At 52.0% G+C, this 27,284-nt stretch overlaps 1 protein-coding gene across 5 annotated transcripts in view; it reads right to left on the reverse strand.

The window, feature by feature from the left end:
- Window positions 1–27,284, reverse strand: part of PLEKHM2 (pleckstrin homology and RUN domain containing M2) — a 40,259-nt gene that overhangs the window by 4,269 nt on the left and 8,706 nt on the right. For 2 of the 5 annotated variants that reach the window (XM_070768449.1, XM_019976307.2), the window contains 11 exons: window positions 10,995–11,101; window positions 9,810–9,909; window positions 9,167–9,254; window positions 8,188–8,374; window positions 6,854–6,913; window positions 3,608–3,836; window positions 1,658–2,497; window positions 1,330–1,399; window positions 1,094–1,184; window positions 684–748; window positions 276–364 (listed from right to left, as the gene is read on the reverse strand). In XM_070768449.1, the coding sequence (XP_070624550.1) occupies window positions 276–364; window positions 684–748; window positions 1,094–1,184; window positions 1,330–1,399; window positions 1,658–2,497; window positions 3,608–3,836; window positions 6,854–6,913; window positions 8,188–8,374; window positions 9,167–9,254; window positions 9,810–9,909; window positions 10,995–11,073 (1,898 nt within the window). In that variant the 5' untranslated portion in view covers window positions 11,074–11,101. Of the gene's footprint in view, window positions 1–275; window positions 365–683; window positions 749–1,093; window positions 1,185–1,329; window positions 1,400–1,657; window positions 2,498–3,607; window positions 3,837–6,853; window positions 6,914–8,187; window positions 8,375–9,166; window positions 9,255–9,809; window positions 9,910–10,482; window positions 10,593–10,994; window positions 11,102–27,284 lie in introns of those variants that run through there. The other 3 variants (XM_019976306.2, XM_070768448.1, XM_070768450.1) reach the window with 3 other exon arrangements.

The following is a 27,284-nucleotide window of genomic DNA, read 5'->3' on the forward strand; positions in this document are numbered from 1 at the left end:
GTGGCCCCAAAGCAGGGGCTGTGCTTTCTGTCCTGTGGGGGTGATTCTGACAGCCCTCTTTTCCTCTGTGGGGGCCACTGAGGGTCTGAGGTCACCAGTCGGTCAGTGTGTCTGTCACCCCCCTGCTTCTCTGCCCGGACCGCAGGCTCCAAACGAAACACGTCTCTGTTTTCTACTTCTTCATAGCCCACTTCCCACCCTCCACCCCCAGGGGTGTGGCCAGGCCAGTAGTGCATGCTCTGTCTCCTGGCCGGCAGAAGGGGCGTGTCACTCACTCTGCCAGGGCCACGTCCGCTGTGTCCAGCAGAAACTGCTTCCTGCGGTTGGTGCACACCAGCTTCACCGTCTGTTGGTCGAGGCCCACCTGCCGGAAACCACACCCCACATGCACACGGAGCTTGGCCGCGGCTGCCACAGGGGCAGCCATGGCCAGACAGAGGGCGGGCTGGGGAGGGAAGAAGCACAGACTGGGGTCACCAAGCAGTGGGCAGGGATGCTCGGATGTACAGAGAAGGAAGAGGGACCCATGGGCTTGGTTCTTATCCTTGGCATCCGGGGGGTAGATGAGAGCTGGCACCCCCCCGGGACTGAGGCCAGGGGCCGGCCTTGCTCTGCAGCTCTGAGGCTGGGTGGCCTGCGGAGCCCTACAGACAGCACACACCAGCCGCGGAGCCCGAACTCACCGACACGTAGTCGAGCTCATTGTAAGAAACAGCCTCTTCCACCAAGTATGGCTTCTCTGTGGCCCCTGAGAGAGGAGACCCCAGTGCTCGTTACCCCTGGGGGCCTCTCTGCCCTCCCCGTGCCCCATTTCCCAAGATCTTTTCTCAGTGAGGACCCGCCCTCGCCCTGCTATCTGAAATGATGGGGTAGGAGAATGACATGGGGTACTCATGGAGGGGCCCCCAGGCTCACGTCCTGGGATACTGACAGCCCCTTCCCACGTGCAGCGGAGAGATACTCGGGGCCAGCGGGGTGGGGGTAGAGGGGTGGGAGGCAAGAGGCTTTTGGTGGGGGGTGGCAGGTGCAGGGAATGAGGAAGCAGTCAGTCTCATCCTCCACGTGCCCTGGCCCAGCCCGGGGCGGCAGGCACCTTTCCGGAGCAGGTAGACATAGCAGTCTGTGAGCAGCACGTACAGCAGCTGCAGGTTGCCCTCCATGTGCCCGGTGCTCATCCGGATCATCTGAGGGGCCGGAGCAGAGAGGTCAGACCCCGAGGTGCACACCCCGCCCTGGACAGCCCGCGCCCCCTTCTGAGCAGGCGCAGGGCCCATCCAGCCGTGCCCTCCCTGTGTGGCTCTTGCTCATTCTTGAGATCCCAGGACTTACTCTGAAGAGCTGCTCTTCATTTTCTCGAAACACATGGATCATCAGCAGGAGCAGGTGATTGTTGTCTACTCTGTGAGGGGGACAAGTGTTGGGAGGATGAGGCGTCAGCTAGAGCAGGGCCCACACAGGCGCACGGAGACGAAGGGAGCACGGAGATGATGCGCGCACGGAGGTGAGGCGACACCAGAGGGCCACACCCCTTCCTACCTCCCAGCCCAGGCTAGGTCTTCCAGGAGCTGTGCTTGGCCTACTTGGAGGGCAGATGCCCAGCGTGCCCTGATCAAGGAGAGCCATGGCTCACACATGTGGCACAGACAGCCTGGCTCACCTGAACTCTGCCGAGTGGGTCATCTCAGAAGGGCTCCCCTGGCCCTCCTCCACCCCAGAGTCCTCGGCGCTGCTCAGACAGGGGCTGGGCTGGTCTCCCTTGAGTCTGCAAAGAGCCTCCTGGGTCCCAGGCTCTGGCTCCAGCCCCTCACCGTCCTGGGGCAGCTGGGCGTCCAGTTCCTGGGCCTCTGGCTTCTGTGCCTCCCCCGGGGTGTCCTCTAAGGGCCGAGGCGTCTGTCCTGGTCCTCCTCTTCCCCCCGCCTCTTCTTGGCCAGCAGCCGCAGGGCTACCAAGAACATGCAGCGGTTGGCCAGGCCCTGCAGGGTCATGGTGGCCGCCACCTGATGTAACAGCACTTGGACTCTCGACGGTAAAGCGGTAGAAGTCCATTGGGGCTGGAAGCCCCTCACTAAAGTCGCAAAATGGCGGCCTCTCCGGGGCGTCCCCGGGAGAGCCGGTCCGAAAGGACTGGTCCGGGGGCTCGACGTGGGAGCGCCAGGTGGCCGGGTCCAGCTGCCCGTTCAGCTGGTCGATGACCTTACTCAGGGGCTGCCCCACGCGCTCCATGGAGGTGTCCTTCATCTCGGGGATAAGCAGGCCCACCTGGCCGGGCTCTGAGCGCTCGCTGCCCTCCACTGTGCTGCCAGGCCCCTGTCCCTCCTGTGGCGGGGAGGCCAGGGTGGTGTCTGGGGAGCCCTGGCCAGGGCCTGGGCTGCTGACCACGGGGTCGCCATTGCCCTGCCGGGCACACGTGTGCTGGGTGGAGGCTGGGTGGAGTGGACTTGCTTCCTCATCTGATCTGGGCTTCTTCTTCTTGCCTGTTTTCTTCTTCTTGGTGACCCTGGATGGTAGTGATTGGGAGAGGTTTAAAGCTGGGTAACCGGTACCGAGGGCAACAAGGTGGGCTGGGTCAGAACAGGTGAACCTGCGCAAGGAGCTCAGAGAATCAGAGCTTCAGGAGTCCCAGGCAGCACTAGGCATGGGACCCTGGGCCAGGGGCCAACCGCGGCTCAGGCGCCGAGTACCTCCCGCTGCTGGCAGAGGCAGGGCCAGCATGAGGAAGGCACAGGGGAACCCCTGAGTGGGTCCTGTGAGTTCTAGCTGGTGGCACACTAGGGTAAAGTGCTCTCAGGAATGGAAACAGACCATGGCTGGTCAGACCAGTGACCCCTCTACTCAGACTCCCCGCAGGAGGTGGGCTGACCCTGAGCTGACCTCACTTTACATTAGGTATTGAAATGGATAATTCAAAAGACTCAAATTCTTTTGAGCTCAAATTCCTGGCTCCGAGTTGGCTGGAATGGACCTGGCTAAGCAACTCTAGGTCTGAACCTCTCTAGCTGCTCTGGATTTGAACCAGCCTTTGGAAGTGGGACTCCTGGCTCCAATCACTGGGGAGCAACTCCCCCCACCTTGGGCCGGGAACCCTCTTATTCAGGTGGAGGGACTCAAGAGCAGGAGCCGGAGGAGGTCAGAGAGCCGAGGAGGCTCTTGGCCAAGAGTTTCCAACCTTGTCATCCACCTCCTCCTTCCTTCTACATCCCCGTCAATGTGATGAAGATGCTCTTCTTTCAGTGAGCCATGCTCAACTAGAATTGGTACAGATTTCAGAACTTGTGCATTGATGTCCAAGAACTCCCTTGGAAAGAAGTCCAGGCTGAAGGTGCTTTCTGGATGGACTGGACAAATGCCCCCGGCAGCCTGGGCCTGGCCCCTGAAGCCGTCTGTGTTGTTGCCTGTGCCACCCATCTTCTAGGCTCGGGCCCTCTTTTTCCTTTGATCAAAGAACTACTGAACAGGGAGGGGTACCTGGTCTCCAGGAAGAGGGCCAAATGTCCTCGGGGTGAAAGGGGGTGGGTCCTAGTCTGTGTGGACTAAAAAGTGATGCTAGGAGCAGACAGGAGGGACACCAGGACGTTCACCCAGCTTCTCGGGCCCCCTCCCCGCTGACCTGATGACCTCGAGCTCTGTGCAGGTGTCCGGTAGGTCTGGAGTGTGAGACTCCCCCTTCTCCTGAGAGCTTGTGTGCACAGGGGTGGTGTCGGAGGAGGACACAGTCTCGGCCTGGTCCTCATTGAAGGGGTTGTGGCGCTGGGTGGGACTCTTGGTGGAAGCCTTGCTGCTGGTTGGGTCTGAGGTGGTGGAGCGGGGGCCGCTGACAGTGTCTGTGAGGTCTCCGTCTGGGAGAACAGGAAACACGAGACAGCCCTTCAGACACCAGCTGGGGACCCCAGGCCCCCAAAGCATGCCTTATCTCGGGAGGGAGGCAGGCGAGTTCTTCCCAGAGCATTCTGACCGGGGTGGCCCCGTTTCAGGAGTGGAAGCCTCCTGCCAGCAGGACGTGGGATTTGTGCTTCAAGAGCAACTTGGAGGAACGCCATCGCCACCCCCTCTGGGTTCCCCCCTCTCACAGATCTCAACAATTTGGCCGAGTTTGAGTCAAGAGCCTCAAGGTTAAGCAGGCTCCAGGTTTAAGCCCTACGGGGGTGGTGACCTTGATGGCTCAGAAGATGGGCCGCACGCCTCGCAGGCTAACATGAGCCTCCATTAGCGCAACACGCCCTTGACAGGACTGAGATACCCAAAGTCCTCTGAAGGGACCCCCACGGTGGCAGATACAGAGGGACAGAGGAGGAGAGAAGAGAACCAGGATCCGAGAAAATGAGGGCTGCAGACGCTGAGAGGCCAGGACAAGGAGTCTAAGGCTGAAGAGCTGGGAGAAGGGCAGGAAGAAGGACCTAGAGCACAGTGAAGAGGGCAGAGTGGGGAGAAAGATGTGCAGAGTCGCTGCCCCCACAGAGATGCCTCGTGGGCCCTTCTCCCCTGAGAGTCAGGTGCTGAGAACTTCATTTCATTCAAACCTCAGCCTGCCTACTGGCCCTCCCTGGGCACTCTCCCCCAGGGAGACAGGCCCTCTGGAGAGGAGCTGGTCTCTTACCCCCTCCCACCCCCTCTCAGCCCTCCCACCCTCAACTGTCCATCCCAGGTCCCTGGAACGGGACACTGAGAGGAGGGAGTGTCAGCATGGAAGCATAGGGGGTGTTTATCCAGTGGCAGATGGAAGGCCGCCCAGGCTGGCAGGATAGCTCGGGTGATGGTTGATGGCAAAGGACACAGGATGTTCATGCCCCACTTGCCAGCCTGCGCACATCTTGCTGGCCCTTATCTGCCAGAGGAGACGTGGTGCACAGGCTTCCCACCCTCAGCCTCATCTGGAAGGGCCCAATCTGGGAAGCCACGGGGTAGCTGTCTGCTGACGCAGCATGGCATCAAAAGTACACTGTCTTTTAATATAAGGCCAAAGGAGGGGGCAAAGAGCAGCTGCCAGCTCTGCTAGAGAAACACGAGTGAAATAGGAGCCTTTCTTCAAATCTCCAGGGACCCCCAGAACTTGTTTCTCAGATGCAGAAAAGCCTGCCCTTCAGTCTGAGAGGAGGCTCTTGCTAAGTCCACGTGTTCCTGTTCGACCCCGAGAGGTGCAGCTGTCCAGGGGAGGGGTCCCAGGAGTGGAGCAAGCAGATCATTGGGCGTGGTGGGGTCCCGGCTGGGATACCCACCAGTTCTGTACATAAGCCAGGGCTCTTGGAAAGGCCTCCCCAGTCCCCACCCCAGGGCCCGGAGCTGCCTCCAAATCCTGCTCTTCTCCAGGTGTGAGAAGACAGAGCCACCTCAGGGGAGCTGCCAAACCGGCTCAGGGCATCGTCAGCGCTCCAGGAACCAGGAAAGTGGGTGGTCACTGCTGGGACAACCTCACCCCACCCCAGAGCCCAGCCCAGCCCGAGCAAGCAGTGCGACTGGGCTGTTAGTTCTCAGGCCACAGGAGCTCTGGAGGGCTGCAGAGGGTCAGGCCCTGCTTGTCGAGTGACTGCCACAGGAAAGTAGCTGGGTCAGGAGTGGGTTAGTTGTTAGACCTGGGGGGGTGGGGATCAATGCCCAGCATGTGAGCTGCAAGAAGAGAGGCAGAAAGGATAAATGATGTTATGATGGAATTCTGGATTTCAAGCTAATCTCAACTTAAAATGGGGGACTCCTTAATGCTACTCTCTTGGCCAGATAACATAAATTTATTTTTCTCAAAGCTATATCTTATTTTCCTCAAACCAAAGCTACTGCACACTCACATTACTTGGGAAAAGAGCCTCCATCATCCATGACTCAGATGACAGCTGTAACACAGGGGCCAGCTCTGAGCAGAACCGCCGTCCCTTGGCTCAGGGTGACCAGCCGGCACCACCTCCTCCGGAGGCCGACCCTGCACCCATCCTGGGCAGAAGTGGCCCTCAGGGCAGGGCTGTTTATTAACAGGGGGTCTGGTTTTGGCCTCAGCTTTAAGGAGGAAGGATTAACCTTCTCAGAAATACGTCCTCTGCTTGGAATAGTCATGGGAATCCCAAGAATAGCTTCAGGGCTGTTCTCAAGCCCAGAAGTGGCGTCACCAGTAGAAAAAGGCCCAAGCATTGCTGCCACCTAGTGGACAGGGTGGAAAGATGAACAGATTTCTTTTTTTTTTTTTTTTAATCTTTATGGCCACGCTGCGTGAAATTTGGGATCTTAGTTCCCTGACCAGGGATCAAGCCCACACCCCCTGCATTGGCAGCTCAAAGTCTCAACCAGTGGGCCAACAGGGAAGTGCCTGACAGATTTCACTTTAGTTGACCTTAAAAATTCAAAGAGGATGTTTCAGCCGTGCTAGGGCAATTTCCCTCATTCAGACCTCAATCTCCTCCAAAAACACCCACGAGGAAGCCGTTAAGAAGTGGATCAAGCTGTCTGCACTGCCTCCTGATGTCTGTAACACAGAAGCGCGTCTGACCTAAAGGAGCTCGCAACCCCCATGTTCAAAGGCAGTGTTTTCCTGAACAATCTCCCCACGAGGGCCCCACAGCTGGTAGTCCCCGTACACGTCTGGTGCATGACTGGCACTGCAATCGGGACGGGTGATCCGTGTGTCCCCAAAATGCGCTCAGCGACTCAAGGCCACGGCATAAAGGGAAGAATCTTGCACTGGGAGAAAGGGTTGGCCTAAGCCTCAAGGTCAAGTTCTACTGCAGAATTCCATCTGTCAGAACACCAGACTTGGCTTTATTACGATCATTGACATTATCATAAATAACAAGCTGATTCTGAATCATGCAGCAAGCTTGGTATGGAAAGGTTGCAAAACAGGAAAAGAGGGTAACAGCGGACTCTGTCCCACCTTCCCAGTCTGTGCTGGGTACAGACGGCACTGCTGGAAACACATCTCCAAAATCATAATCTACAAAAACGAGGGACAAAACTGAAGATTAGAAACACAGGTAGTTTGGCAGGACAGGGAGGGTGGGGGCAACAGGGTGGGAGGCATGGGAAGAACACAAGAGAGGAAAAATTCAACTTTCCGTATTTTCTCTGACCACCTCAGGGGAACTTACAAGGAGCCCACCTGCTTCTCAGCTCGGCACTGGCCCAGTGACCTCTGACCCCTAGGAAGACCTGCGGGCAATCCGTTCCAAGCCCGGAAGAACATGGCTCCCCTGCACCTAACCTCCTTTCCTACCCCTTGCTCTCCTTCCCGCCAAACCCAGCAGCTAAGAAGAGGTGGGCTCAAGGGACACCTCTGTCGCTGGGCAGTCTGGCTGCTCCCTTGAGGCCTGTCCTGCCGACTTCCCTGAGCCCGATCCAAGCAGACTGAGCTGCCATCTCCTGCTCCTATGAGAGTAATACAAATCTAGCTAACACCAGACTGAAAGTAACTGCCCTCCCCGGGAGAGAGGACCACATCACAGGCAGAAACAAAGAAGGTCAAGGTCTCAATGCTGATGCAATTCTGGGTGCCCCTGGGGCTGAATTGGTGCTTGGAGCCCCTTCGCTGGAGATGAGGTGGGGTGCAGTACATAAACGGCTCTGGTTTCCCACATGGGGCAACAGCCAGTTTTACAAATCAACAGAGGCCAAAGGTTTGGAAGAAACCAGGCTGTTCCAACCAGCCGTTGGACTAAGACAACAAATGACTACAGACAGGAGGATGTTCTTTTTGGTCTTTGCTGCCACGTGTGTGATTGCCTCTGACACGCTGTCAAGGACAGGAGTGACTCAGAAATCGATGGACCAGGGGAAATGGGGGCGAGTCTGCCTCTAAACTTTGAGACCCATTGGGTTCTCCCTCCTTCCAGGGGTTGCTTAGCCTTTTCTACCTAGAATCGAGGGTAGGACCACCCCCAAAGTGGGCAGTGCTCACCCCTGAAATGTCAGGAAGTTTCCAGGTTGCCTTCCTGATCTTCCTGACCGCAGACAACTGCCCTGGTGCGTGTCTGCAGCCTTCTGAAAAGGGGTCTAACATTCATAAGATCTCATCGTGGCTTTTGATCACCAGAATCAGTTTCTGAGCCACCACTGGGACTTTGAGAAAGAGAAGAGCCGGGAAGTGACTGGCCTGGTTTAACTCTGAATTTCCACCACTGGACCAGCCGAGAAAGATGTCCCCCGGCCAGGCTTACGCGGCTTAGAATCCATTCACAACAGAGGCCGGCCCCTTCCCGCCCTGGCACTCACCCTCACTAGACGGGGCGATGGCGCTGTCATCCCACTCCAGGGTGGTGGAGGTGACGGAGTTGAAGGAGTTGAGGGAGAGGCTGTCTGAGCCGTGGACTGAGCTGGGGAGGCGGTCTTCAAAGTCCAGCAGGTACTGGGGCTTGTAGTAGTCGGGCATGTAGGGGGCCAGGTCTAAATAAGGGGCATCCTGGGGAGAGAGAGGAAGAGGCAGGTTGGGGTGCCAGCAGGCCACAGGGGCCTGAATACACAGCCTTCCTTGGACCGGCCTTCACACTCTCCCAGGCTGGTTTTTCTTTGGAAATCAACGTGCTTACGGTACTAAATCCAGAAATAAACTGCTGAGAGGAGGATTGTGAATGGTAGTGGCCCATAAGGCTGTGGGCTCAGGGTCAGGGATGACAGTGCCTGCTGGGCCTCCTGACCCTCCGTAACTTCCTGTACTCATTTTCCCCAGTTTCTACTACTTTTTAGGTCTGTGCTGTTGGAGTCTGGATCTAGGCTGGTGACCCAATTAAGAGGGGGCAGTTTCTTACATCTTGACGAGGCTGCAGAGGTGCCTCTGGAGCTCCTGGGCTGCACTGCAATGGCTCTAGTGCGTGACCGTGACCATGACTGACCATGACCAGGAGGGAGGCTGGGAAGCAGGAAGCTGAGAGGCTTCCAGGATCCCAGGAGGCACAAGGATGAATCTGCCTCGACTCTCAAAGATTCATGTTCTGAACATGAAGGAGTATTAAGTGCTAAAATACTCTAGGTGATGTGGTTTTTCTCCAAGTCGGGACAGAGACAGGAAGGAGCCACCCAAACCAGGAATTCTGGCCAAGAGAGTCACCTCAATTCCCCTCGGCAGCCCCTGAGCCGTTCCCTCACCTGAACAAACAGGATGATGTTCAAACTCAGCCTCGCCCATCAGGCTCCCTGGACGGGACCTCGGCTACCCTGCCCACCCCTCTGCCCCGTGAGAGCCGGGACGTCTCACCAGGTCCAGGTCAAACCGAATGAACTCCAGCCCGGATACCAAGGTCAGGAAGAGGGTCAGGTGGTCATGGCTACACACCAGGGCATTCCTGCGGGGCGTGAGACAGGGTCATTCATGGTGGCCCTGGGCCTGGTTTCCAGCATGGCCCTGCCTCCCCAACAAGCCAGCTATGTTGAAGTTTGATGTGTGACCTCCTCCCTCCATCCCCAAGCTGGATGCAGCCTCTGCCCACCCCCTTCCAGCACTCTTGCCTGGGTCTGGAGCCACAGGCACTTTACTGCCTGTGTCTTCAGATATGGGGCCTGTGGCAGCTCTCGGCAGCTGCTCCGAACACTTGCTGCAGCAATGCCAGCAAAAGCTGAGCGTTCTGGTCAGGTCTGAGGCCTGGCTGGAGGGTTAGGCAAAGGCTGATCAGGCACCAAACAACTCGTGGAGCCCAGCTGGAACCTGGACTCCTGGCCAGAGCCATCACAGGCAAGCTCCACTGGCTTTCAGGCCATCACTGGTGTGTCTTCAGGCTGCCCAGCTGGACTAGGCCCCTGGGGGCCGGACACAGTGTGGTATGTGCATGGGTAAGATGTTGGGATGAAGTTCAGGGGCACGCAGGAGCTGCGTGCATGAGACCCCGCATCTGGACACTCACTTGACATAGTACTTGTGCAAGAGACCCAGGTTCTCCTGGAACAGCCGCAGGTAGCTCTCTAGGGAGTTTTCATTGAGGGCCAGGTACAGCCAGGCCCGGCCTGCAAATGAAGGGCAGGAGTAAGTGGGAGGAAGGTCCAGCAGGTGCCAGCTTTCCTTGGCCTGGCAAGGAGCGGAGGGAGGAGGAGTGGCCGAGGACAGTAAGCACCCCAACAGCCTTCTCTCCTGTGGGAGTGCCATGCCCTGAAATCTTGACCTTCCTCATCAAACTCGAGCCTGTAACTGGCCAGGAAACTTGGATTGACAGGGCAGACTGCAAACCCCAGGGTAGACTGCAAACCCCACATGGGTTGAGAAATGTAAGGATGCTGCACTGATCCTGTAGCTGACACTGATCATAGCTCAGGGAGAGAGGCGAGACCCCTCACTCATGCTCGGGCTGGGATTCAGGAGGAGCCCAGCTCTCTTTAGCATCTTACTCTCCTTCCCCACGGCCACGAGGCTGCAGCCAGATGTCATGTGCCGGGGAGAAGCAAGGCCTTGTGGATAGCGCTGGCATTTTAACAGCCCTCCGCCACTGGACACCATGAGGCATTGGCCTCCCAGGTTGACCTGAGTCCCAAAGCTACCTGCAGGGAGGGCGAAGCTCCCCGAGTCAGCCTGGCTCTACTCACTGCGCCCCAGGTTGGTGGCCACGTGCTGTAGCACCTCGATGTGCTTGACGGCCTCTCTCCTGGTGAAATGAACCACGAGCACCCAGTAACCAGATGAGAGGTCCTGCAGCCTGAGAAAGTAGGACAGGAGCTGCTGTGACCTGGATGGGGCCACCCTTGGACGCTGTGGTCAGCGGGCCCACCAGCCTCTGTGTCAGCGGGAAGTGCAAGGCTGAAAGCTGGGATTCCCAGGGCACCCACAGGTCTCCTCCTCCTCCTCCACCACCAGGCCTTCACGCCATCATTTCATCTGTGGCTAATCCCTTCCCCCATCATTCATGCCTGCTCAGAGACGGACTGCTGGGACAACCTCAGACAGTCTGCAGCCCCCTTGAGTGAGACCAATGTCTTTCTGCCAGGAAAGAAGAAATAAAGGGCAGACAAGGCTAGGGACTTTCCTCTGGAGGTTACCATGGCCTTGGTCCTGCCCTGTCCAGCCGCATAGTCCTCTCCAGAAACTGCTGTCCCCTTACCCGTAGAGCAGAGCGTGGTCCAAGTGCTCACATAGACGCTGCAGGACTTTGTCGTGGTTGCGGATGGCAGGGGTCTCATCTTCACAGGCAGCAAAGTAGCTCTGCAACTGAAAGGAAAAACAAAATCCCCCCAGATTAGAAATGGACGAAGAGGAGGGCCACAGGAGGTCTGTAATCAGGAAGGTAACTAAAGGGACTTCCCTGGTGGTTCAGAGGTTAAGAATCCCCTGCCTTCCAATGCAGGGGATGTGGGTTCAATCCCAATTTGGCAAACTAAGATCCCATGTACCTGTTCACCGCAGAGAAGATCCCGCATGCCACAACAAAGACCCAATGCAGGCAAATAAAGAAAGAAATGAAATTAAAAAGAAAAAAGAAAGTAGCTAAGAACATCAGTCAAAGGATGTATCCACGATGACCAATAGAATCAACCTCGAACTGCCTGCACCAGCTGCTTCTCCTGTACCACAGGTGTCAGTGGGCATGGCAAGGGCGCTAACTTAGAGCCCAGTCCCCAAGAGGCACTCCTGTGTGCTTGTCACAATGACAGCTCGATGCTGGCGAGGAAGTCATGGTCTACATGTGGGTCTCAGGTGACACCACGCTTCCAGCCTGCGCCACCAAGCTATATAACTCTAGGAGCTCTGAAGTAAAGTGAAGTTGCTCTGTCGTGTCTGACTCTTTGCAACCCCATGGACTGTAGCCCACCAGGTTCCTCCATCGTGGAGTTTTCCACGCAAGAGTGCTAGAGTGGGTTGCCATTTCCTTCTCCAGGGGATCTTCCTGACCCAGGGATCAAACCTGGGTCTCCCGTATTGCAGGCAGACACTTTACCATCTGAGCCACCAGGGTACCTACAATATTATGTATACAAATGAACACACACTGCCCAGTAAATTCCCTCGCTCCGCCCTGGAGTTGGCCACACGGTGGCCTGCCTGAAGCTGCCCCTCTGCACAAACCAAGGGCTGAGGGACGTGGGCACCTGCTCCGATGGCCTTCTTGTCAGAGGCTGACATGGGATACTGGGTTTACCTGAGGAAGCTGGCTGGATATGGATCCAGGTACCCGCCAGGCCCAGGTTGAGCCCTACACCAAGAATTACACCATTCCCAGGCTGGACTAAAAAAAGATTTGGGGGCTTTCCTGGTCTATGCTATGCTATGTTGTCACTTCAGTCGTGTCCGACTCTGTGTGACCCCGTAGATGGCAGCCCACCAGGCTCCCCCATCCCTGGGATTCTCCAGGCAAGAACACTGGAGTGGGTTGCCATTTCCTTCTCCAATGCAGGAAAGTGAAAAGTGAAAGTGAAGTTGCTCAGTAGTGTCCGATTCTTAGCGACCCCATGGACTGCAGCCTACCAGGCTCCTCCGTCCATGGGATTTTCCAGGCAAGAGTACTGGAGTGGGGCGCCTTCCTGGTCTAGCGGTTAAGAATTCACCTGCCAATGCAGGGGATGTGGGTTCAATTCTTCGTCCAGGAAGATCCCACATGCAACAGAGCAACTAAAGCCCATGCTCCACAACAAGAGAAGCCACCTCAGTGAGAAGCTCACATACCACAGTGAAGAGCAGCCCCCGCTTACGGCAACTAGAGAAAGTCTGCGCACAGCAACAAAGACCCAGTGCAACCAAAACTAAATAAATAAATCTAAAAAAAAAAAAAAAAAAAAGAAATAACCTAATATTATACATGCAGAGTACATCATGTGAAATGCCAGGCTGGATGAATCATAAGCTAGAAACAATACTGCTGGGAGAAATATCAATAACCTCAGATATGCAGATGATACCACCCCAATGGCAGAAACCGAAGAGGAACTAAAGAGCCTCTTGATGAAGGTGAAAGAGGAGATTGAAAAAGCTGGCTTAAGACAACATTCAGAAAACTAAGATCTTGACATCTGGTCCCATCACTTCATGGCAAATAGATGCGGAAAAAAATGGAAGCAGTGACAGACTTTATTTTCTTGGGCTCCAAAACTGTGGATGGTGATGCAGCCATGAAATTAAAAGATGCTTGCTTGTTGGAAGAAAAGCTATGACAAACCTAGACAGAGTATTAAAAAGCAGAGACATCACTTTGTCATCAAAGGTCTGTATAATCAAAGCTATGGTTTTTCTAGTAGTCATGTACGGATGTGAGAGTTGGACCATAAAGGAGGCTGAGTGTCAAAGAACTGATGCTTTAGAACTGTGGTGCTGGAAAAGAGAGTCCCTTGGACAGCAAGGAGATCCAACTAGTCAGTCTTAAACGAAATCAACCCTGAATATTCATTGGAAGGACTGATGCTGAAGCTGAAGCTCCAACCCTTTGGCCACCTAATGCAAAGAGCTGGCTCATTGGAAAAGACCCTGATGCTGGGAAAGATTGAAGGCAGGAGGAGAAGGGGATGACAGAGGAGGAGATGATTGGATGGCATCACTGACTCAATGGATGTGAGTTTGAGCAAACTTGGGGAGACAGTGATGACAGGGAAGCCTGGCTTGCTGCTGACCATGGAGTTGGACATGACTTAGTGACTGAACAGCAATAAAACTCATATTAAAAATAGATTTGGCCAGTAGGTGAGATGAGCTGCAGCATGGAGTAACCTCAGCAGACTGACGGAGGCAAGGGCCGCTTGCTCAGCTCCAATAAGGACAAGAAAGCCCAGATCAGAACTGAGTTCTCTGAAAAAGCCGCCGTGAGGAGGGGGGCCTCTGTCAAGGAGCAAAGCTCTGGGAGGAAAGTCTTTCCCACTTCCCTCTGGTCTACTGCTGCCCTTCTAAAGGCCAGAGTGGGGAAGGACACACAAAGAAGAACACTCATCTGTGTACACTCATCTCAGGTTTAAGCTCCTGGCATTGGACAAACGTGCTCTCAAGTGTTTTCTGGAAGCAGTGGCAGAAACGGCCTCAGTAGGCAAGACACATCAACCACACCAGCAAGCACGCGCTCTTGGCCAGAGGCCAACCATTCAGCCCCCACAACAAAAATAGCTTCTCTTCTCCATGGCCCAGAGTAAACCCAGCGGCCCTGCTGGCCCTGGACGGGCCTCCGTCCTGCAGGGTCCGCCCCTCCTCCCAAGAGGCAAGCCCCAGGAGCAGAGGTTCCTAGACCTAAAAGAAACAGCAAAGGGCTTCCAGAAACTGCAGTGGCTGAAGGTACGCTTGCATGGGTTCCCACCAAGAACCATGACATCAGGTCCAGCTTTTTTTGTTTTACGTTTTTATTTTTTGGCCATGCCATATGGCATGTGGGAACTTAGTGCCCTGACCAGGGATCAAACCCCGGGCTCCCTGCATTGGAAGTGTGGAGTCCTAAGCACTGGACCACCAGGGAAGTGCCCCCTCTCCAACTTTTTTTTTAATTTCAAAATCCAAGAAAATGTGAGATCAGAGATTCTTAGATGTAAGAACTGGAAGAATCTTTAGAGATCTAGTGCAACTACTGTATTAAGGAAGGAAAACACAGGCTTATTCATTTGTTTAAATATAAAGGAGCCATACCCATCGTAACACTTGAAAAATATGGAAAAGTTTAAAATTTTACTTATTTATCTTTAAACAGAGAAAGTGACTAAAGTCAAAGAAGGGTAAGTCCTTCACTTTGATTTTCAGCTAAGTGAGGGAGCCATGGCTGGAACTCAGACTCTTTTTTCAGGTCAAGATACCTTAAAACAAGATATATTCTAAAAGCATTATTTGCTCATCATAAAATTGTAAGCCACATGGAAGTGTGTGTGTGTGTGTGTGTGTGTATGCATTGTTGTGAAAGTCACTCAGTTGTGTCCTACTCTTTGCGACCCCATGGACTGTATAGTCCATGGAATTCCCCAGGCCAGAATACTGGAGTGGGTAGCCTTTCCCTTCTCCAGGAGATCTTCCCAATCCAGGAATCAAACCCAGGTCTCCCACATTGCAGGCAGATTGTTTACCAGCTGAACCACAAGGGAAGCCCTGTATATATGCATGCATATATATATATATATATACACACACACATACACACACATATATATGAAGACCTCCTCTCCCTGCTCCCACTGTTAACAGCTTGTATGCATGCCCTTCCAACTCTTTTCCTGCATACAAAGACTTAAAATAAAAGAGTGAAATGGGATCATGCTGTACTCATTGCTCTGAAACTTGCTTTCTCTTAATATATCAAACGTATACTTCCATATCATTACAGAGAAATCCACTCCATTCTTTTTTAACAGCCACAAGTGTATTCTAAAATATGCTGCACCATGCTTTAACCATTGTTAGATACAGCTATTGTCTTCACTTCTTTGATATTACACAGAATACTGCAGTGCACATCTGGGGATGCCTGGGTGGCTATTTCTGTATGGTAGAACAGAACAGTATACAGAGTGGAACCACAGAGCTGAAGAACATGCATAACTACAATTTGGCTGGATCTTGCTATGCGCCCTTTTAAAATGTTGGACTTATTTACACTCCCATCATGCAGGCCAAAACTGGGGATAATTAGTCTAATTTCCACCCATCCAGTGGGTGAAAAACAGTATCTAATTGTTTTAAATTGTATTTCTCTGATCACTAATGCAGTGGAACACCCTTATTTGCTATTTGTATTTCTTTTTCTGTGAATTGCCTGTTCACACCTCTGCCCAACCTTCTGGTTGCTTGTCTTTTTTCTTATTGCTCTGTTGATACTCTCTGTTAGTTAAGGTTTTAATCCTGTGTGTTGCTATGTGGGGTGCTTTTGTATTTGTTCATTTTTTGCCCAGTGTGAGTTGACATTTCTTTTTTCCTTTCTTTTTCAACTGACCTTTAAACCTTGCTTATGGTGCTTTTTTACCTATTGAGAAATTCTTATGTTTTGTATAGTAAAATCTGTCCATTTTTTCCTTTATAATTTCCCATTTTCCCTGGTCTAATATTATAAAAAGTACCTTTATTCTTCTATAGTTTTAGGACTTTCTTAGTTTCTTTTTTAATGTTTAGATTTTTATGTATGGGATGAGGTAAGGATTCAGCTTTATTAATTTCTGGATGGATAGCCCATTTTCCACATTTACTGGTAGTCCCTTACCGATTTGTGATTTAATAAAACATTTTTCTAGACATCTTGCTATGGACAGAATGAGGCCACTCCATCCGCAACCATCCTTTTTCAAAAGTGTTTTGACTCTCCTGGCATATTTTTTTAGAATAACATTTCCCTATAATTACTTTCTGGATTTGGAAGCAAATTATACTCAGTCCAGAGATTATTTGGGGGAAAAAATGGTATTTTTGCAATACCAAGTCTTCCCACTAGGAACATGAGATTTTTTAAAAAAATTTATTTTAACTGATTTGGCTGTGCCAGGTCTTAGTTGTATCATGGATCAACTTAGTTGTATCAGGATCCTTAGCTGTAGCATGGGAACTCTTTTGGTAATGGCATGCGAGGTCTAGTTCCCTGACCAGGGATCAAACAGGGTCCCCTGCATTGGAAGTGTGGTGTCTTAGCCACTGGACCACCAGGGAAGTCCCTGGAAATTTTTTTTTTTTTTTTTTTCATTTACACAGGTCTTCTTTTATATCCTTTGGTTAAGTTTTCCAACTTTCTTTGGATAGGTCTTGTACATTTCAAGGGGGTGTTGCATACGTATACATGGTAGGAAGAGTTAGGGAAAAGTCTGCAACCAGGGAAGAACTTCTGCAAAAGGTATAATAGAAAGAGTGTATAGTGTGGTGGTGATGAGCCAGGGCTCTGGAGAGGAAACACGGGTCCAAAGACTGGCTCTGCTACTATAAAGTTAAGTATCTCTGGCAAATTACTTAACCCTCTAACCCTCACTTTTTCTCATCTGTAAAAGAGGTTAAGAACATTGTTTAGAGCTAAGCTGTCCAATACAGTAGCCATGAACTACATGTGACTCTTTGAGTTTAATTAAATTTAAAATCAAACAAAAGTAAAAATGCAGTTCTTTAGTTGCACTAGCCCCATTTCAAATGCTCAGTAACCACACGTGGCTAGTGACTACTGTATTGGACAGTGCAGATGTAGAACATTCCTTATTGCAGAAAGGTCTATTGGTTTAGGGGACCAAATGATATAAAGCATGAAAAGGCTTAGCATGGACCTTGATAAGCAAAAAATGCTCAGTAAGCATTAGCCAAGATTATTAAGAATAATGAAACCACAGTGATAGTTCATGCAGCATTGTTTACAGTCGCCAGGACAGAAGCAGCCTCAGTGTCCATCAACAGATGGACGGATAAAGAAGTGGTATATATGCAATGGAATATTACTCAGCCACAAAACAAAATGAACAAACATAAGGAAACAGAGACTTATGGCTACAGAGAACAAACCGGTGATTCCTGGGGCGGGGGGCGGGGGCAATGGGTGGGCAAAACAGGTGACAGGGATCAAGAGTTACAAACTCTCGGTTATAAAATAATTCACGGGAAGGGGACAGAGTCAATATTATAATAGTTTTGTATGGTGACAATGTGGTGATCATTTTATAGTGAATAAAAGTACTGAATCACCATGTTGCACACCTGAAACAAATATAGTAAGTTAATTATACTCCAAATAAATAAATGGAAGGAATAGTCTATATTCTTAGTTACACCGATGGCACAGCACTTAGCCAAACATCAGTTCAGGGTTAAAGAAGACTCAGTAACGCTCTCTGCTCTCAAGAACTAGTATTCGTAGCTCACTAGCAGGTGGCTCCAAGCCTAGCCTTTCACCACTCTTTTACAGCAGGTTGACAAAGCATTTCCATCATCTCAGGGGACAAGGAGATCTTCAATCAATGCGACAACCCAGCACAGTTCTTGAGAGGGAACAGGAAGGAGGCTGGGGATGTCTCTGAGTCAGTGACGAAAGAATTTTAGGAACTCATCAACAGCTTGAGCTCATACTTTGGAAGCTGTTCAGAAAGTGCGACATCAAGGTGAACAACCAAGGTCTCCTCCCCCCACCCCTGCCCTGGCCACAGAGCGGCAGCTGCCAGGAGCTACTCATGGTACCAGGAAGGTCACAGGCTCTGAAAGTGGGAGGAGAGCAAATATTGAAGCCTCAGTTGAGGGCCCCTGAGCAAGAGAATGAGTGAAATGGGGCTAATGAACACAGCGCTGCCCGGATGCACGACTGCCGAATCGTATTTAAAATTACTCCTTAGTTAGACACAAAACCTGTTGGAGCAGCTACCACTGGCTGTAACTAGAGCCATCATTAAAAAAAAAAAAATTACTTATTTGCTGCATCGGGTCTCAGTTGTGGCACACGGGGTCTTTGCATCTGTGTGGCACACAGACTCTAGTTGTGGCATGCGGGATCAATAGTTGCAGTGCACAGGCTTAGTTGCTCTGTGGCATGTGGGATCTTAGTTCCCCAAACAGGGATCAAACCCACGCCCCCCACGTTGCAAGGTGGATTCTCAACCACTGGAGCACCAGGGAAGTCCCTAGAGCCACCGTTTATGGAAGGCTTGTTATGTGTACCATGAAGGTGGCAGACAACCTGGATTTAAATGTGGGCTCTGCTGCACATTCATTGTGCGACCTTGGGCAAGGGACTTAACCTCTCTAAACTGTTTCCTTTTCTCTCAGCTGTGTCGTGTGGCATATGGAATCTTAATTTCCTGACCAGGGATGGAATCCATGCCCCCTGCACTGGGAGCAAAGGGTCTTAACCACTGGATTGCCAGGGAAGTCCCTAAACTCAGTTTCCTGATCTACAAAAACATAGGTTGTGTGAAGGTTCAGATAATACCTTAATTGTATTTATCAAAGTGCACAATGCCTTGAAAGCACTTAATAAATGTGAGCAGCTATGATGACATACTTTACAAACACTACTTAACTTTACCGTCACAGCAACCCTATAAAGTAGGTCACAGAGCTAGTCAGTGGCAGAGGCAGATTTTAAATCCAAGTCTTTTCATCCAGCCTAGCTTCAAGATCCCCAAGCGAATGGTGCATATAAAACATTATATGCTGTTCTAGTACGTTGTAGGAGAACCCGAGAAAGCAAAATGCAGTCCCCTCTTCTTTAAGTCACAAGCAGTAAAAAGCCCATGGTGCACACGAGTGCCGTATCTTCTGAAGCTCTGCTTTTTGGAAGATGGATGGAGGAGGAAAAGGCTGCTGTGGCTCCTTTAAGGAGAAAGCCCACATACTCTCCCGTCCTTTTGCTCCACGTCCTTTTGCTCCACATGGGCATCTTCCCAGTAGTGAGGAAGTGGATGGTCGGTTAAACAAGCCAGAGCTGCTCCAGGAGGAGCCTTCCCCACTTCTGGGAAAAAATTCATCCCGCCCATCAGATTGTCGAGTACTTCTTTTATGCCCATGAAAATTTGGGGAAAAGGCCAAAAATTTCAGAATCAGTAGGAGTCTAGAGCAGGGGTCAACAAGCTATGGCCAGCGAGTCTGCCTATTTTTGCAAATAAAGTTTTATTAAAATGGCCACACCCATTGGTTTTGCATTATCTACAGCTGCTTTGGCGCTATGAGGGCCCAACTAAGTGGATGCGACAGAGGCTGTATGGCCCACAGAACCTAAAATATTTACTATTTGGCCCTTTACAGAAAAAGTGTCCCGACCTCTGGTCTAGAGCCTCAAGCAGAGGTGACAAGGAATGCACACCTGTCACAGGCTGGGTCAGGAGTGCCTCTTGCCCAATGCTCAGTTTAGCAGTGGCCAGAAGGGGAGGCTTGAGCCTTGAAGATTCAAATGTTTCAACAAAGGTTTACTGAGCACCTGCCATGTATATACCGATGCTATTCTTCTTTTGGCTGTGTCATGTGGCTTGTGGGATCTTAGTTCCCTGACCAGGGGTTGAACCTGGGCCCTCAGTGGTGAGAGTTTGGAGTCTTAACCACTGGACCTCCGGGTAATTTCCATCAAATGCTATTCTTCCACAGAAGTCCTTGCCCTTGTATAATGTAAATCATATGCAAATATATAATGTAATGCCAAGGATTAATAATGCCATAAGAAACAAAGCAGGGGTTAGGAGTCTGCTATAAATATGGGGTCTCACTGAGGACATGACAACAGTGGTAACTGGGGGAAGAGTACTCTCGTTAGAAGAACAACAGGTGCAAAGGTCCTGAGGCAGGGGCAACACTAAAGAAACTGGTATGGCAACGATGTGAGTGATAATGAGATTAGAGAACAGCCAAGGGCCACAGCACGTGCAGCCATACGGGCCATTGTAAAAGAATCTGCATTTCATTCCTAGTTTGATGGGAAATTATTGAAAACAGGGAAATGTTATAATTCAATATACAAAGCTGCTCTAGCATCTATATGGTGTCTATATAAACTGGACGGCCACGGTGGAGGCAGACAGACTGGCTGAGAGGCTATCCCAGTGTGGGTGGATAAGCTGGGAGCTGGCTGTAGTGGTGGACGTGATAAAGGGTTGGATTTAACATCTATTCTGCAGGTGGTGCCCTGGGGACTTACTGATAGATTAGATGTAGGGTAGGGGAGAAAAAACGATGCCAAGGATGCTAAGGTTTTTGGTCTGAGTGACTCAATGGCAGTGCCATTTCCAGATCAGGTAGAGCTCTACATTGGCCACAATAAGTTCCAAATATCCATGTGTTGGGCGGGGGCTGGGGGGGTGGTGGTATTCTCTGGTGTTCCAGTATTAAGAATCTCCCTTGCAATGCAGGGAACACAGGTTTGACCCCTGCTCCAGCAAGATCCCACATGCTGAGGAGTAACTGAGTCTGTGCAACTACTCACAACTACTGAGCCTGTATTCTAGAGCCTGCAAGCCGCAGCTACTGAAGCCTGCACACCCCAGAGCCTGTGCTCTGCAATAACCGAAGCCACCGCAGCAGGAAGCCTGCACATTGTAACTAGAGAGTAGTCCTCGCTCGCCCCAACTGGAGAAATTCACATGCAGCAATGAAGGCCCAGCACAACCAAAAATGAAAATTAATTAATTAAAAAGATACCTATCAGGTATCTAAGCGAGATGTCAAGGAGACAGTTGTATAAGTGAGTCTGGAGTTCAGAAAGAGGTCATTGCTTGCTGTCAGTCTTTGGATGGTATTTAAAGCTGTGGAATTGGATGAGATCATCTTGGGAATGAAGAAAGAGGAGCATCTGAGCATGGAGCCAGGGTGCTCCAATGTCGGACCACGGGCCCTCCCCCAGTCTGCACAACAGGTTTACGTGGGGAACTGGAGGAAAAGAACAAGGCAAAGGCGCCCCCCACCCAGATCAACCAGAGCAGAAACTCTGAGGGCGGGGCCCAGGAGCCAGCAATTCTTTTTAATACTCCCCAGACAATCCTACAGAGAAGGCAATGGCACCCCACTCCACTACTTTTGCCTGGAAAATCCCATGGGCGGAGGAGCCTGGTGGGCTTCAGTCCATGGGGTCCCTAAGAGTCGGACACGACTGAGCGACTTCACTTTCACTTTTCACTTTCATGCACTGGAGAAGGAAATGGCGACCCACTCCAGTGTTCTTGCCTGGAGAATCCCAGGGACGGCGGAGCCTGGTGGGCTGCTGTCTATGGGGTCACACAGAGTCGGACACGACTGAAGTGACTTAGCAGCAGCAGACAATCCTAACACCCAGCCAGGGTGGAGGATCACTGCTTTAGACTGCGAAGGCACAGCCAGCGAGGCAGGGGGGAAGTCTGGACAGTGTGTACTCCAGAAGCCAAGTGAAGACAGTTTGCAAAGGGAGGGAGTGATCAGTCCATCAGGTCATGTTCCCACATAAAGGGAGAGGCGCGAACCTTGATGAAAAGCAACAGGGGTGAAGAGGTAGAGACAAAAGCCTGGGAGGGGTCCACCAGGGAGAGTCAGAGCTTTTTTGGATCCTGCTTCAAGCAAATGAGGTATTTGTAAATTGACATCGATGGGGCAATTGGACCTTGAAAACAGGATGTATGATGACATGGAGGAAAAACTGAAGAGAGAAAAGAAGAGGAAGAAGAAGGAAGCAAAAAGAGGAGACAGCAATACAGAAAACTTTGTTGACCAGCTTTGCCAACAGGATGGCCAGAAAATGGGGGTGGAGTAAAGGAGCCAAGTCCTTGAACAGGAAAGATGGGGTGGGATCCACAGCCCAGGGGAGGGGTGGCCACAGATGGGAGCCCAGGTGGGCTGGTGAGCTTGATAGTGGGGGGAGGAAAAAATTCTCATGAGAAGAAAATTTATAAAAATAAGCAAGGTCCCCTGAGAATGAAGAGAGAAACAGTAAGATTTAAAAGTAACTTTTGTTTTTAAAGCCATGGTTTCTTGAGAGTCCTTGAACTTAGGCCTCATCTCCAACTCCTGCTCCCAGACCACACCCAGACTGGCTAGGCTGCTCTGGGTCCTCCTGGTGTGCTCAGGCACCCAGGCCGTGAAGAGTCAGGCTTAGCCCACCCCAGACCCTCATGGCTGGGAGGCCGGCGCTCCCTGCAGAGCACTCTGGGACGACGACGGGCAATCACGAGATGTGGCCAAGGGGACGTGGGGGTGGTGCACTCCTGCAAGCCAAGAAATGCCTGACTCAGAGCATTTTAATTAGGGTCAGTCCCACTCTCTGCTCCGAGCTGAAACAGCCAGGCCCTCTCGGCCTTGCCTCTCTCATAGATGCGTAGCCATGAAATGATTTTTAGTTTTATGGTTGGTATCAAGAAATCCTTCCAGAATTGGTCCCTGATAGCTAACTTAAGGGCAGCTCTGACAGGTTAAAAACAGCCAGAAGAAAATGAGCCGGTTACAAGTGTCCTCCCATCTTTCTCCCTGGTCAGTCAAGACCAAAGAGGCTGTGATGCAGCCCAGCAAACAGACAGGGAATCTGGAATTTTGCTCGGCTGGCTACTCACAGGCTGTACAGGGTGGAGGGGGTAGGGCGGCATGGGGGCATCCCATTCCTATATTTCAGAGCAGGATAAAACCCCTGCCCCAATAAAGCCAGGAGAGTCTGCGAGGCTGGAGAGACCCAGGGCTGACGACATGCTCACGTGAACCGCCCAACCACTTTGGGGCTCCATCCTCGCTCAGCACACACAGACCTCAAACACAGGAGTCCCTCCTGCTGCCAGGGAGGAGGTCGCCAGGTAACAGTAGCCACCCTAGTGGCTCCATGGAGACCAGATGTATTTAGACGAGAGTGTTTAGAGCAGCGTCCTCAGTCCAGGTCTAGGAAGTAGAAATCCAAAAGCAGAAGAGAACCCAACTGAAGGGAGGGTGGGCCACCTGACCTCAGAGCACCTTTTACCTATTAAGCCGATGGTGGTCCTGGTCACACAAGCTCAACCCAGGCTCAGAGCCACCATGAGCTACAGGGCCTCCTGGGACACTTCATCTCTGGGGCTGCCTCTCAAGGGTTGTGGGTGCACTGAGGGCGATGGACGAGGCCTGTGGGGAGTGAGAGGCTTCTGCCTGACTTGCCTTTGGGATTCTAGCCACCGAGGGTCTCCTGCTGGGTCAAACCATGCCTGTGGTCCTTAGGAACACTTGCTCTTCTTTCCGAGGCAGACACTCCAAGGACAGGCAGACATCAGGACGTATGATACCATCTATTACCTTTGGGGTCAGAATGGCCCCATATCTTGATGCCTGGACATGCCCAGGGAGAGGGACCCAAGGAGGGCTCGTCCTTGGCAGAGATGGCAGGAGAAGTGTTGCGGTGGCTGCCCACCCTGATTCTGCACCAGCAGTTTGCTCTGGCTTCAGATACTGCCTCTCATGGATCTGAAGAGACGGCCAGGGCTTATCACCACCTTCTCAAAAATAAATAGAAATAAATAAATAAGGCAGGCAGGCTAGAGTCTTCTAAGTCTCAGCAAAGCTTCTTAAGAACAATAATGCCTGCTTTACATGATCCAAGGAATGAGAGGCTACTGCCAACAGCATTTCTGGAAAGACGCTCCACTGGAATTAAAGGCAAGCCTGGGTGCGGGCCAGGATGAAGAAGTTTGGAATCTAAGGGCGGAAGAGACCTAGAAAACACGTGGCTGTCCTATCGCAGAGGGACGCGGTGGCCCCACGGCAGTGGTACCAGCTCCCGCTCCCACGGCAAAGGGACGCGGTGGCCCCACGGCAGCGGTACCAGCTCCCGCTCCCACGGCAGAGGGACGCGGTGGCCCCACGGCAGCGGTACCAGCTCCCGCTCCCACGGCAAAGGGACGCGGTGGCCCCACGGCAGCGGTACCAGCTCCCGCTCCCACGGCAGAGGGACGCGGTGGCCCCACGGCAGCGGTACCAGCTCCCGCTCCCATCGCAGCGGGACGCGGTGGCCCGACGGCAGCAGGATGTGGTGGCCCCACGGCAGGGTACCAGCTCCCACTCCCACGGCAGCGGGACGCGGTGGCCCCACGGCAGTGGTACCAGCTCCCGCTCCCATGGCAGCGGTACCAGGATGGAGCAGAATTGTGCCTGCTGTGTGTTCTTTCAGGCTGCTGGCTGACTTCCAGGTCTCTGGTGTTTGCCCAGGGACCTCTTGGAGGCAGGGGGCCTCATGGCATCTTCCTCTCCTGGAGCCTCTCATTCAGGGGGGTATGGGGGTAGTTACAGTGAGTGAGGAAGAGGGTCTCAGTGATGGAACTTTACTGAATGAGCTGAAAATCAGAGAAATGACCACTTAGCCAGAACCCTCTTCTCCCGGGCAGGGAGGCTGGGGTCGAGAGGTAAGGACAGGCCCTGACCTCCTGGCTTTGCCTAGCGGTCCTCCTGCTTCACTGCAGCGTGCTGGTCGGGTGTGCTTGGACACCACAGAGGGAGCTATTACTGGAGCCCCTTCTGCTCCCATTCCCTCAGGGATAAAGCAAAGGTCAGGGACACCTGCTGCCACCATCTGGAAAGTGCTCATCCCAGTGTCTTACTGAGGAGGGCAGAGCAGGAGGCGCTGGGCCACTCCCAGGGCTCTGTGGAATGGGAGCTGGGAGCTGGGGGACAATGTCGGGAATGTCCCAGCTGCTTCCTTCCTAGACAACATGAGAATAATGTCAACAGAGGCCAAGGCCCACTGGTGCCCACTGCCCCACCAATCCCGGGCAACCACAATGATTCTAACTCACTGTCCTCATTTAATCCCTCACCTGAGATCCCACCCTACCTTAGCCTGAAAACAGCTCATTTCCAAATGACAATCAATTATAATAGACTGTTAACCCAGACATCATCCCCGCAGAAGAACCAATCAGAAAGCCTGCGATTCAGAAATGACTGGCCTGGTTTCTCAGTGGGCATGAAAAACCCAGTCCTGTAGCCAACGGCCCTTCCCGGGAAAGGCTTGTGCCCAGGCTGGTGGCATCATAGGACTGACTGGCACCCCCTACTTGTAGGGCTACATAAAGGGTATGCTGTTTGTTTACCATGGGCCTGCATTGTTCCTGAAGCAAGTTGGGTGAAATCAATGCTTCTTAACCATTCATTTACCACTAAATATACCTAATTATACAGCTTTCTTTCCCACCTCCCAAATCACTGCTTATTAGCCCCTCTGCCAGAGTTGGCAGGCTCTCTGCTTTACTGGCAGCTCTATTCAAAGACATGCAGGGAAAAAGCTGAGAAAAGCAGGTAGCTGGGGAGCTTCCTTGGTGGTCCAGTGGTAAAGAATCTGCCTGCCACACACGTTTGACCCCTGATCTGGGAAGATCCCACATGCTGCAGAACAACAAAGCCCGTGCGACATAGCTACTATAGCCCGCTCGCCGGAGCCTGCGCTCCACGAGAGAAGCCCATGCACTGCAATGAGGGAAAAGCCTGTGCAGCAGTGAAGACCCAGTACAGCCAAAAAGAAATAATGAATAAAATTATTAAAAAAAAAAAAAGCAGGTACTTGGGAATTCCCTGGTGATCCAGTAGTTGGGACTCTGCCCCCACTGCAGGGGGCCTGCGTTTGATCTCTGGTTGGGGAACTAGGATCCCACAAGCCACACAGCATGGCCAAAAAAATAAAAAAACAGGTATTTGAATTATCCATGGATTTCATTTTTTGTACTTTCTCTGGGGTGTTAAGGGCTTCCCTGGTAGCTCAGATGGTAAAGAATCCACCTGCAATGCAGGAGACGTGGGTTCAATCCCTGGGTTGGGAAGATCCCCTGGAGAAGGGAATGGCTACCCACTCTAGTATTCTGGCCTGGAGAATTCCATGGACTGTATAGTCCACAGGGTGGCAAAGAGTCGGACTTGACTGAGCGACTTTCACTTTCAGGATGTTAAAACTGAGCGCCAAAGAATTAATGCTTTTGAACTGTGGTGTTGGAGAAGACTCTTGAGAGTCCCTTGGACAGCAAGGAGATCAAACCAGTCCATCCTTAAGGAAATCCATCCTAAATATGCATTGGAAGGACTAATGCTTAAGCTGAAGCTCCAATACTTTGGCCACCTGATGCAAAGACTTGACTCATTGGAAAAGACTCTGATGCTGGGAAAGATTGAAGGCAGGAGGAGAAGGGGATGACAGAGGATGAGATGGTTGGATGGCATCTCTGACTCGATGGACATGAGTTTGAGGAAGCTCCAGGAGTTGGCAATGGACAGGGAAGCCTGGTGAGCTGCAGTCCGTGGGGTTGCAGAGAGTAGGACACGGCAGAGTGACTGAACTGAACTGGAGTGTTGGAACAATGACAGCAGTTGGGAACTGGCCTAGTTGGGCACAGATCTCTTGGGTAATTTGACAGAATATGTTTCCAGAAGCAGTTAAATGCTCCTCCGTGCTGGCAAGGGAGTGTCCCAGTGTCCCTGGGTACCCTGCGTGTTCTGCCTCTGAACTCAGCACAGGGTTGACCCCGATGGAGGGCCCAAGGCCCCTCTTTAGAGTGGAGAGGAAGATGCAAGAGGCCCTCACAAGAGGTCCCTGGGCAAACACCAGAGACCTGGAAGCCAAGCAGGGGCCTGAAAGGACACAGGGCATGCAGGACTCTCCACCATCCATGTGCTGCTGCGCTGGAGGCAGAAGCTGGGGGAGACCCTGCTGTTTTCCGAGTGCTCACATTCAGGGTTGTGTGTGGCACCGGTGGGAGGAGGAAGGAGTTTTTCAAAGCCTGGGAGCCTTCGCTGGCTCTGGGTTCATCTTTCACTTCCCGTTTCCCCTGCTGTACCTGCAACGTGACCTCAGCAGTACTTCCCCCACCCAGACAGCCAGATTGTTGCTGAGGAAAATGGCCATCAAGTCACCATCTAAACCACGACTTAAGTTGGGAGGACACTCCTGCCTCCTCCCAAGGTCTGTGTGATACAGTCAGAGACTTTATTATCATTTAAAGAATAATTTAGTTATTTATTTATGGCTGCGCTGGGTCTTCACTGCTGCGTGTAGGCTTTCTCTAGTTGTGGCCAGCAGGGGCTATTCTGCACTTGTGGT

The sequence above is a fragment of the Bos indicus genome, chromosome 16, assembly GCF_029378745.1.
Source record: "Bos indicus isolate NIAB-ARS_2022 breed Sahiwal x Tharparkar chromosome 16, NIAB-ARS_B.indTharparkar_mat_pri_1.0, whole genome shotgun sequence".
NCBI classification, from domain to species: Eukaryota; Metazoa; Chordata; class Mammalia; order Artiodactyla; family Bovidae; genus Bos; species Bos indicus.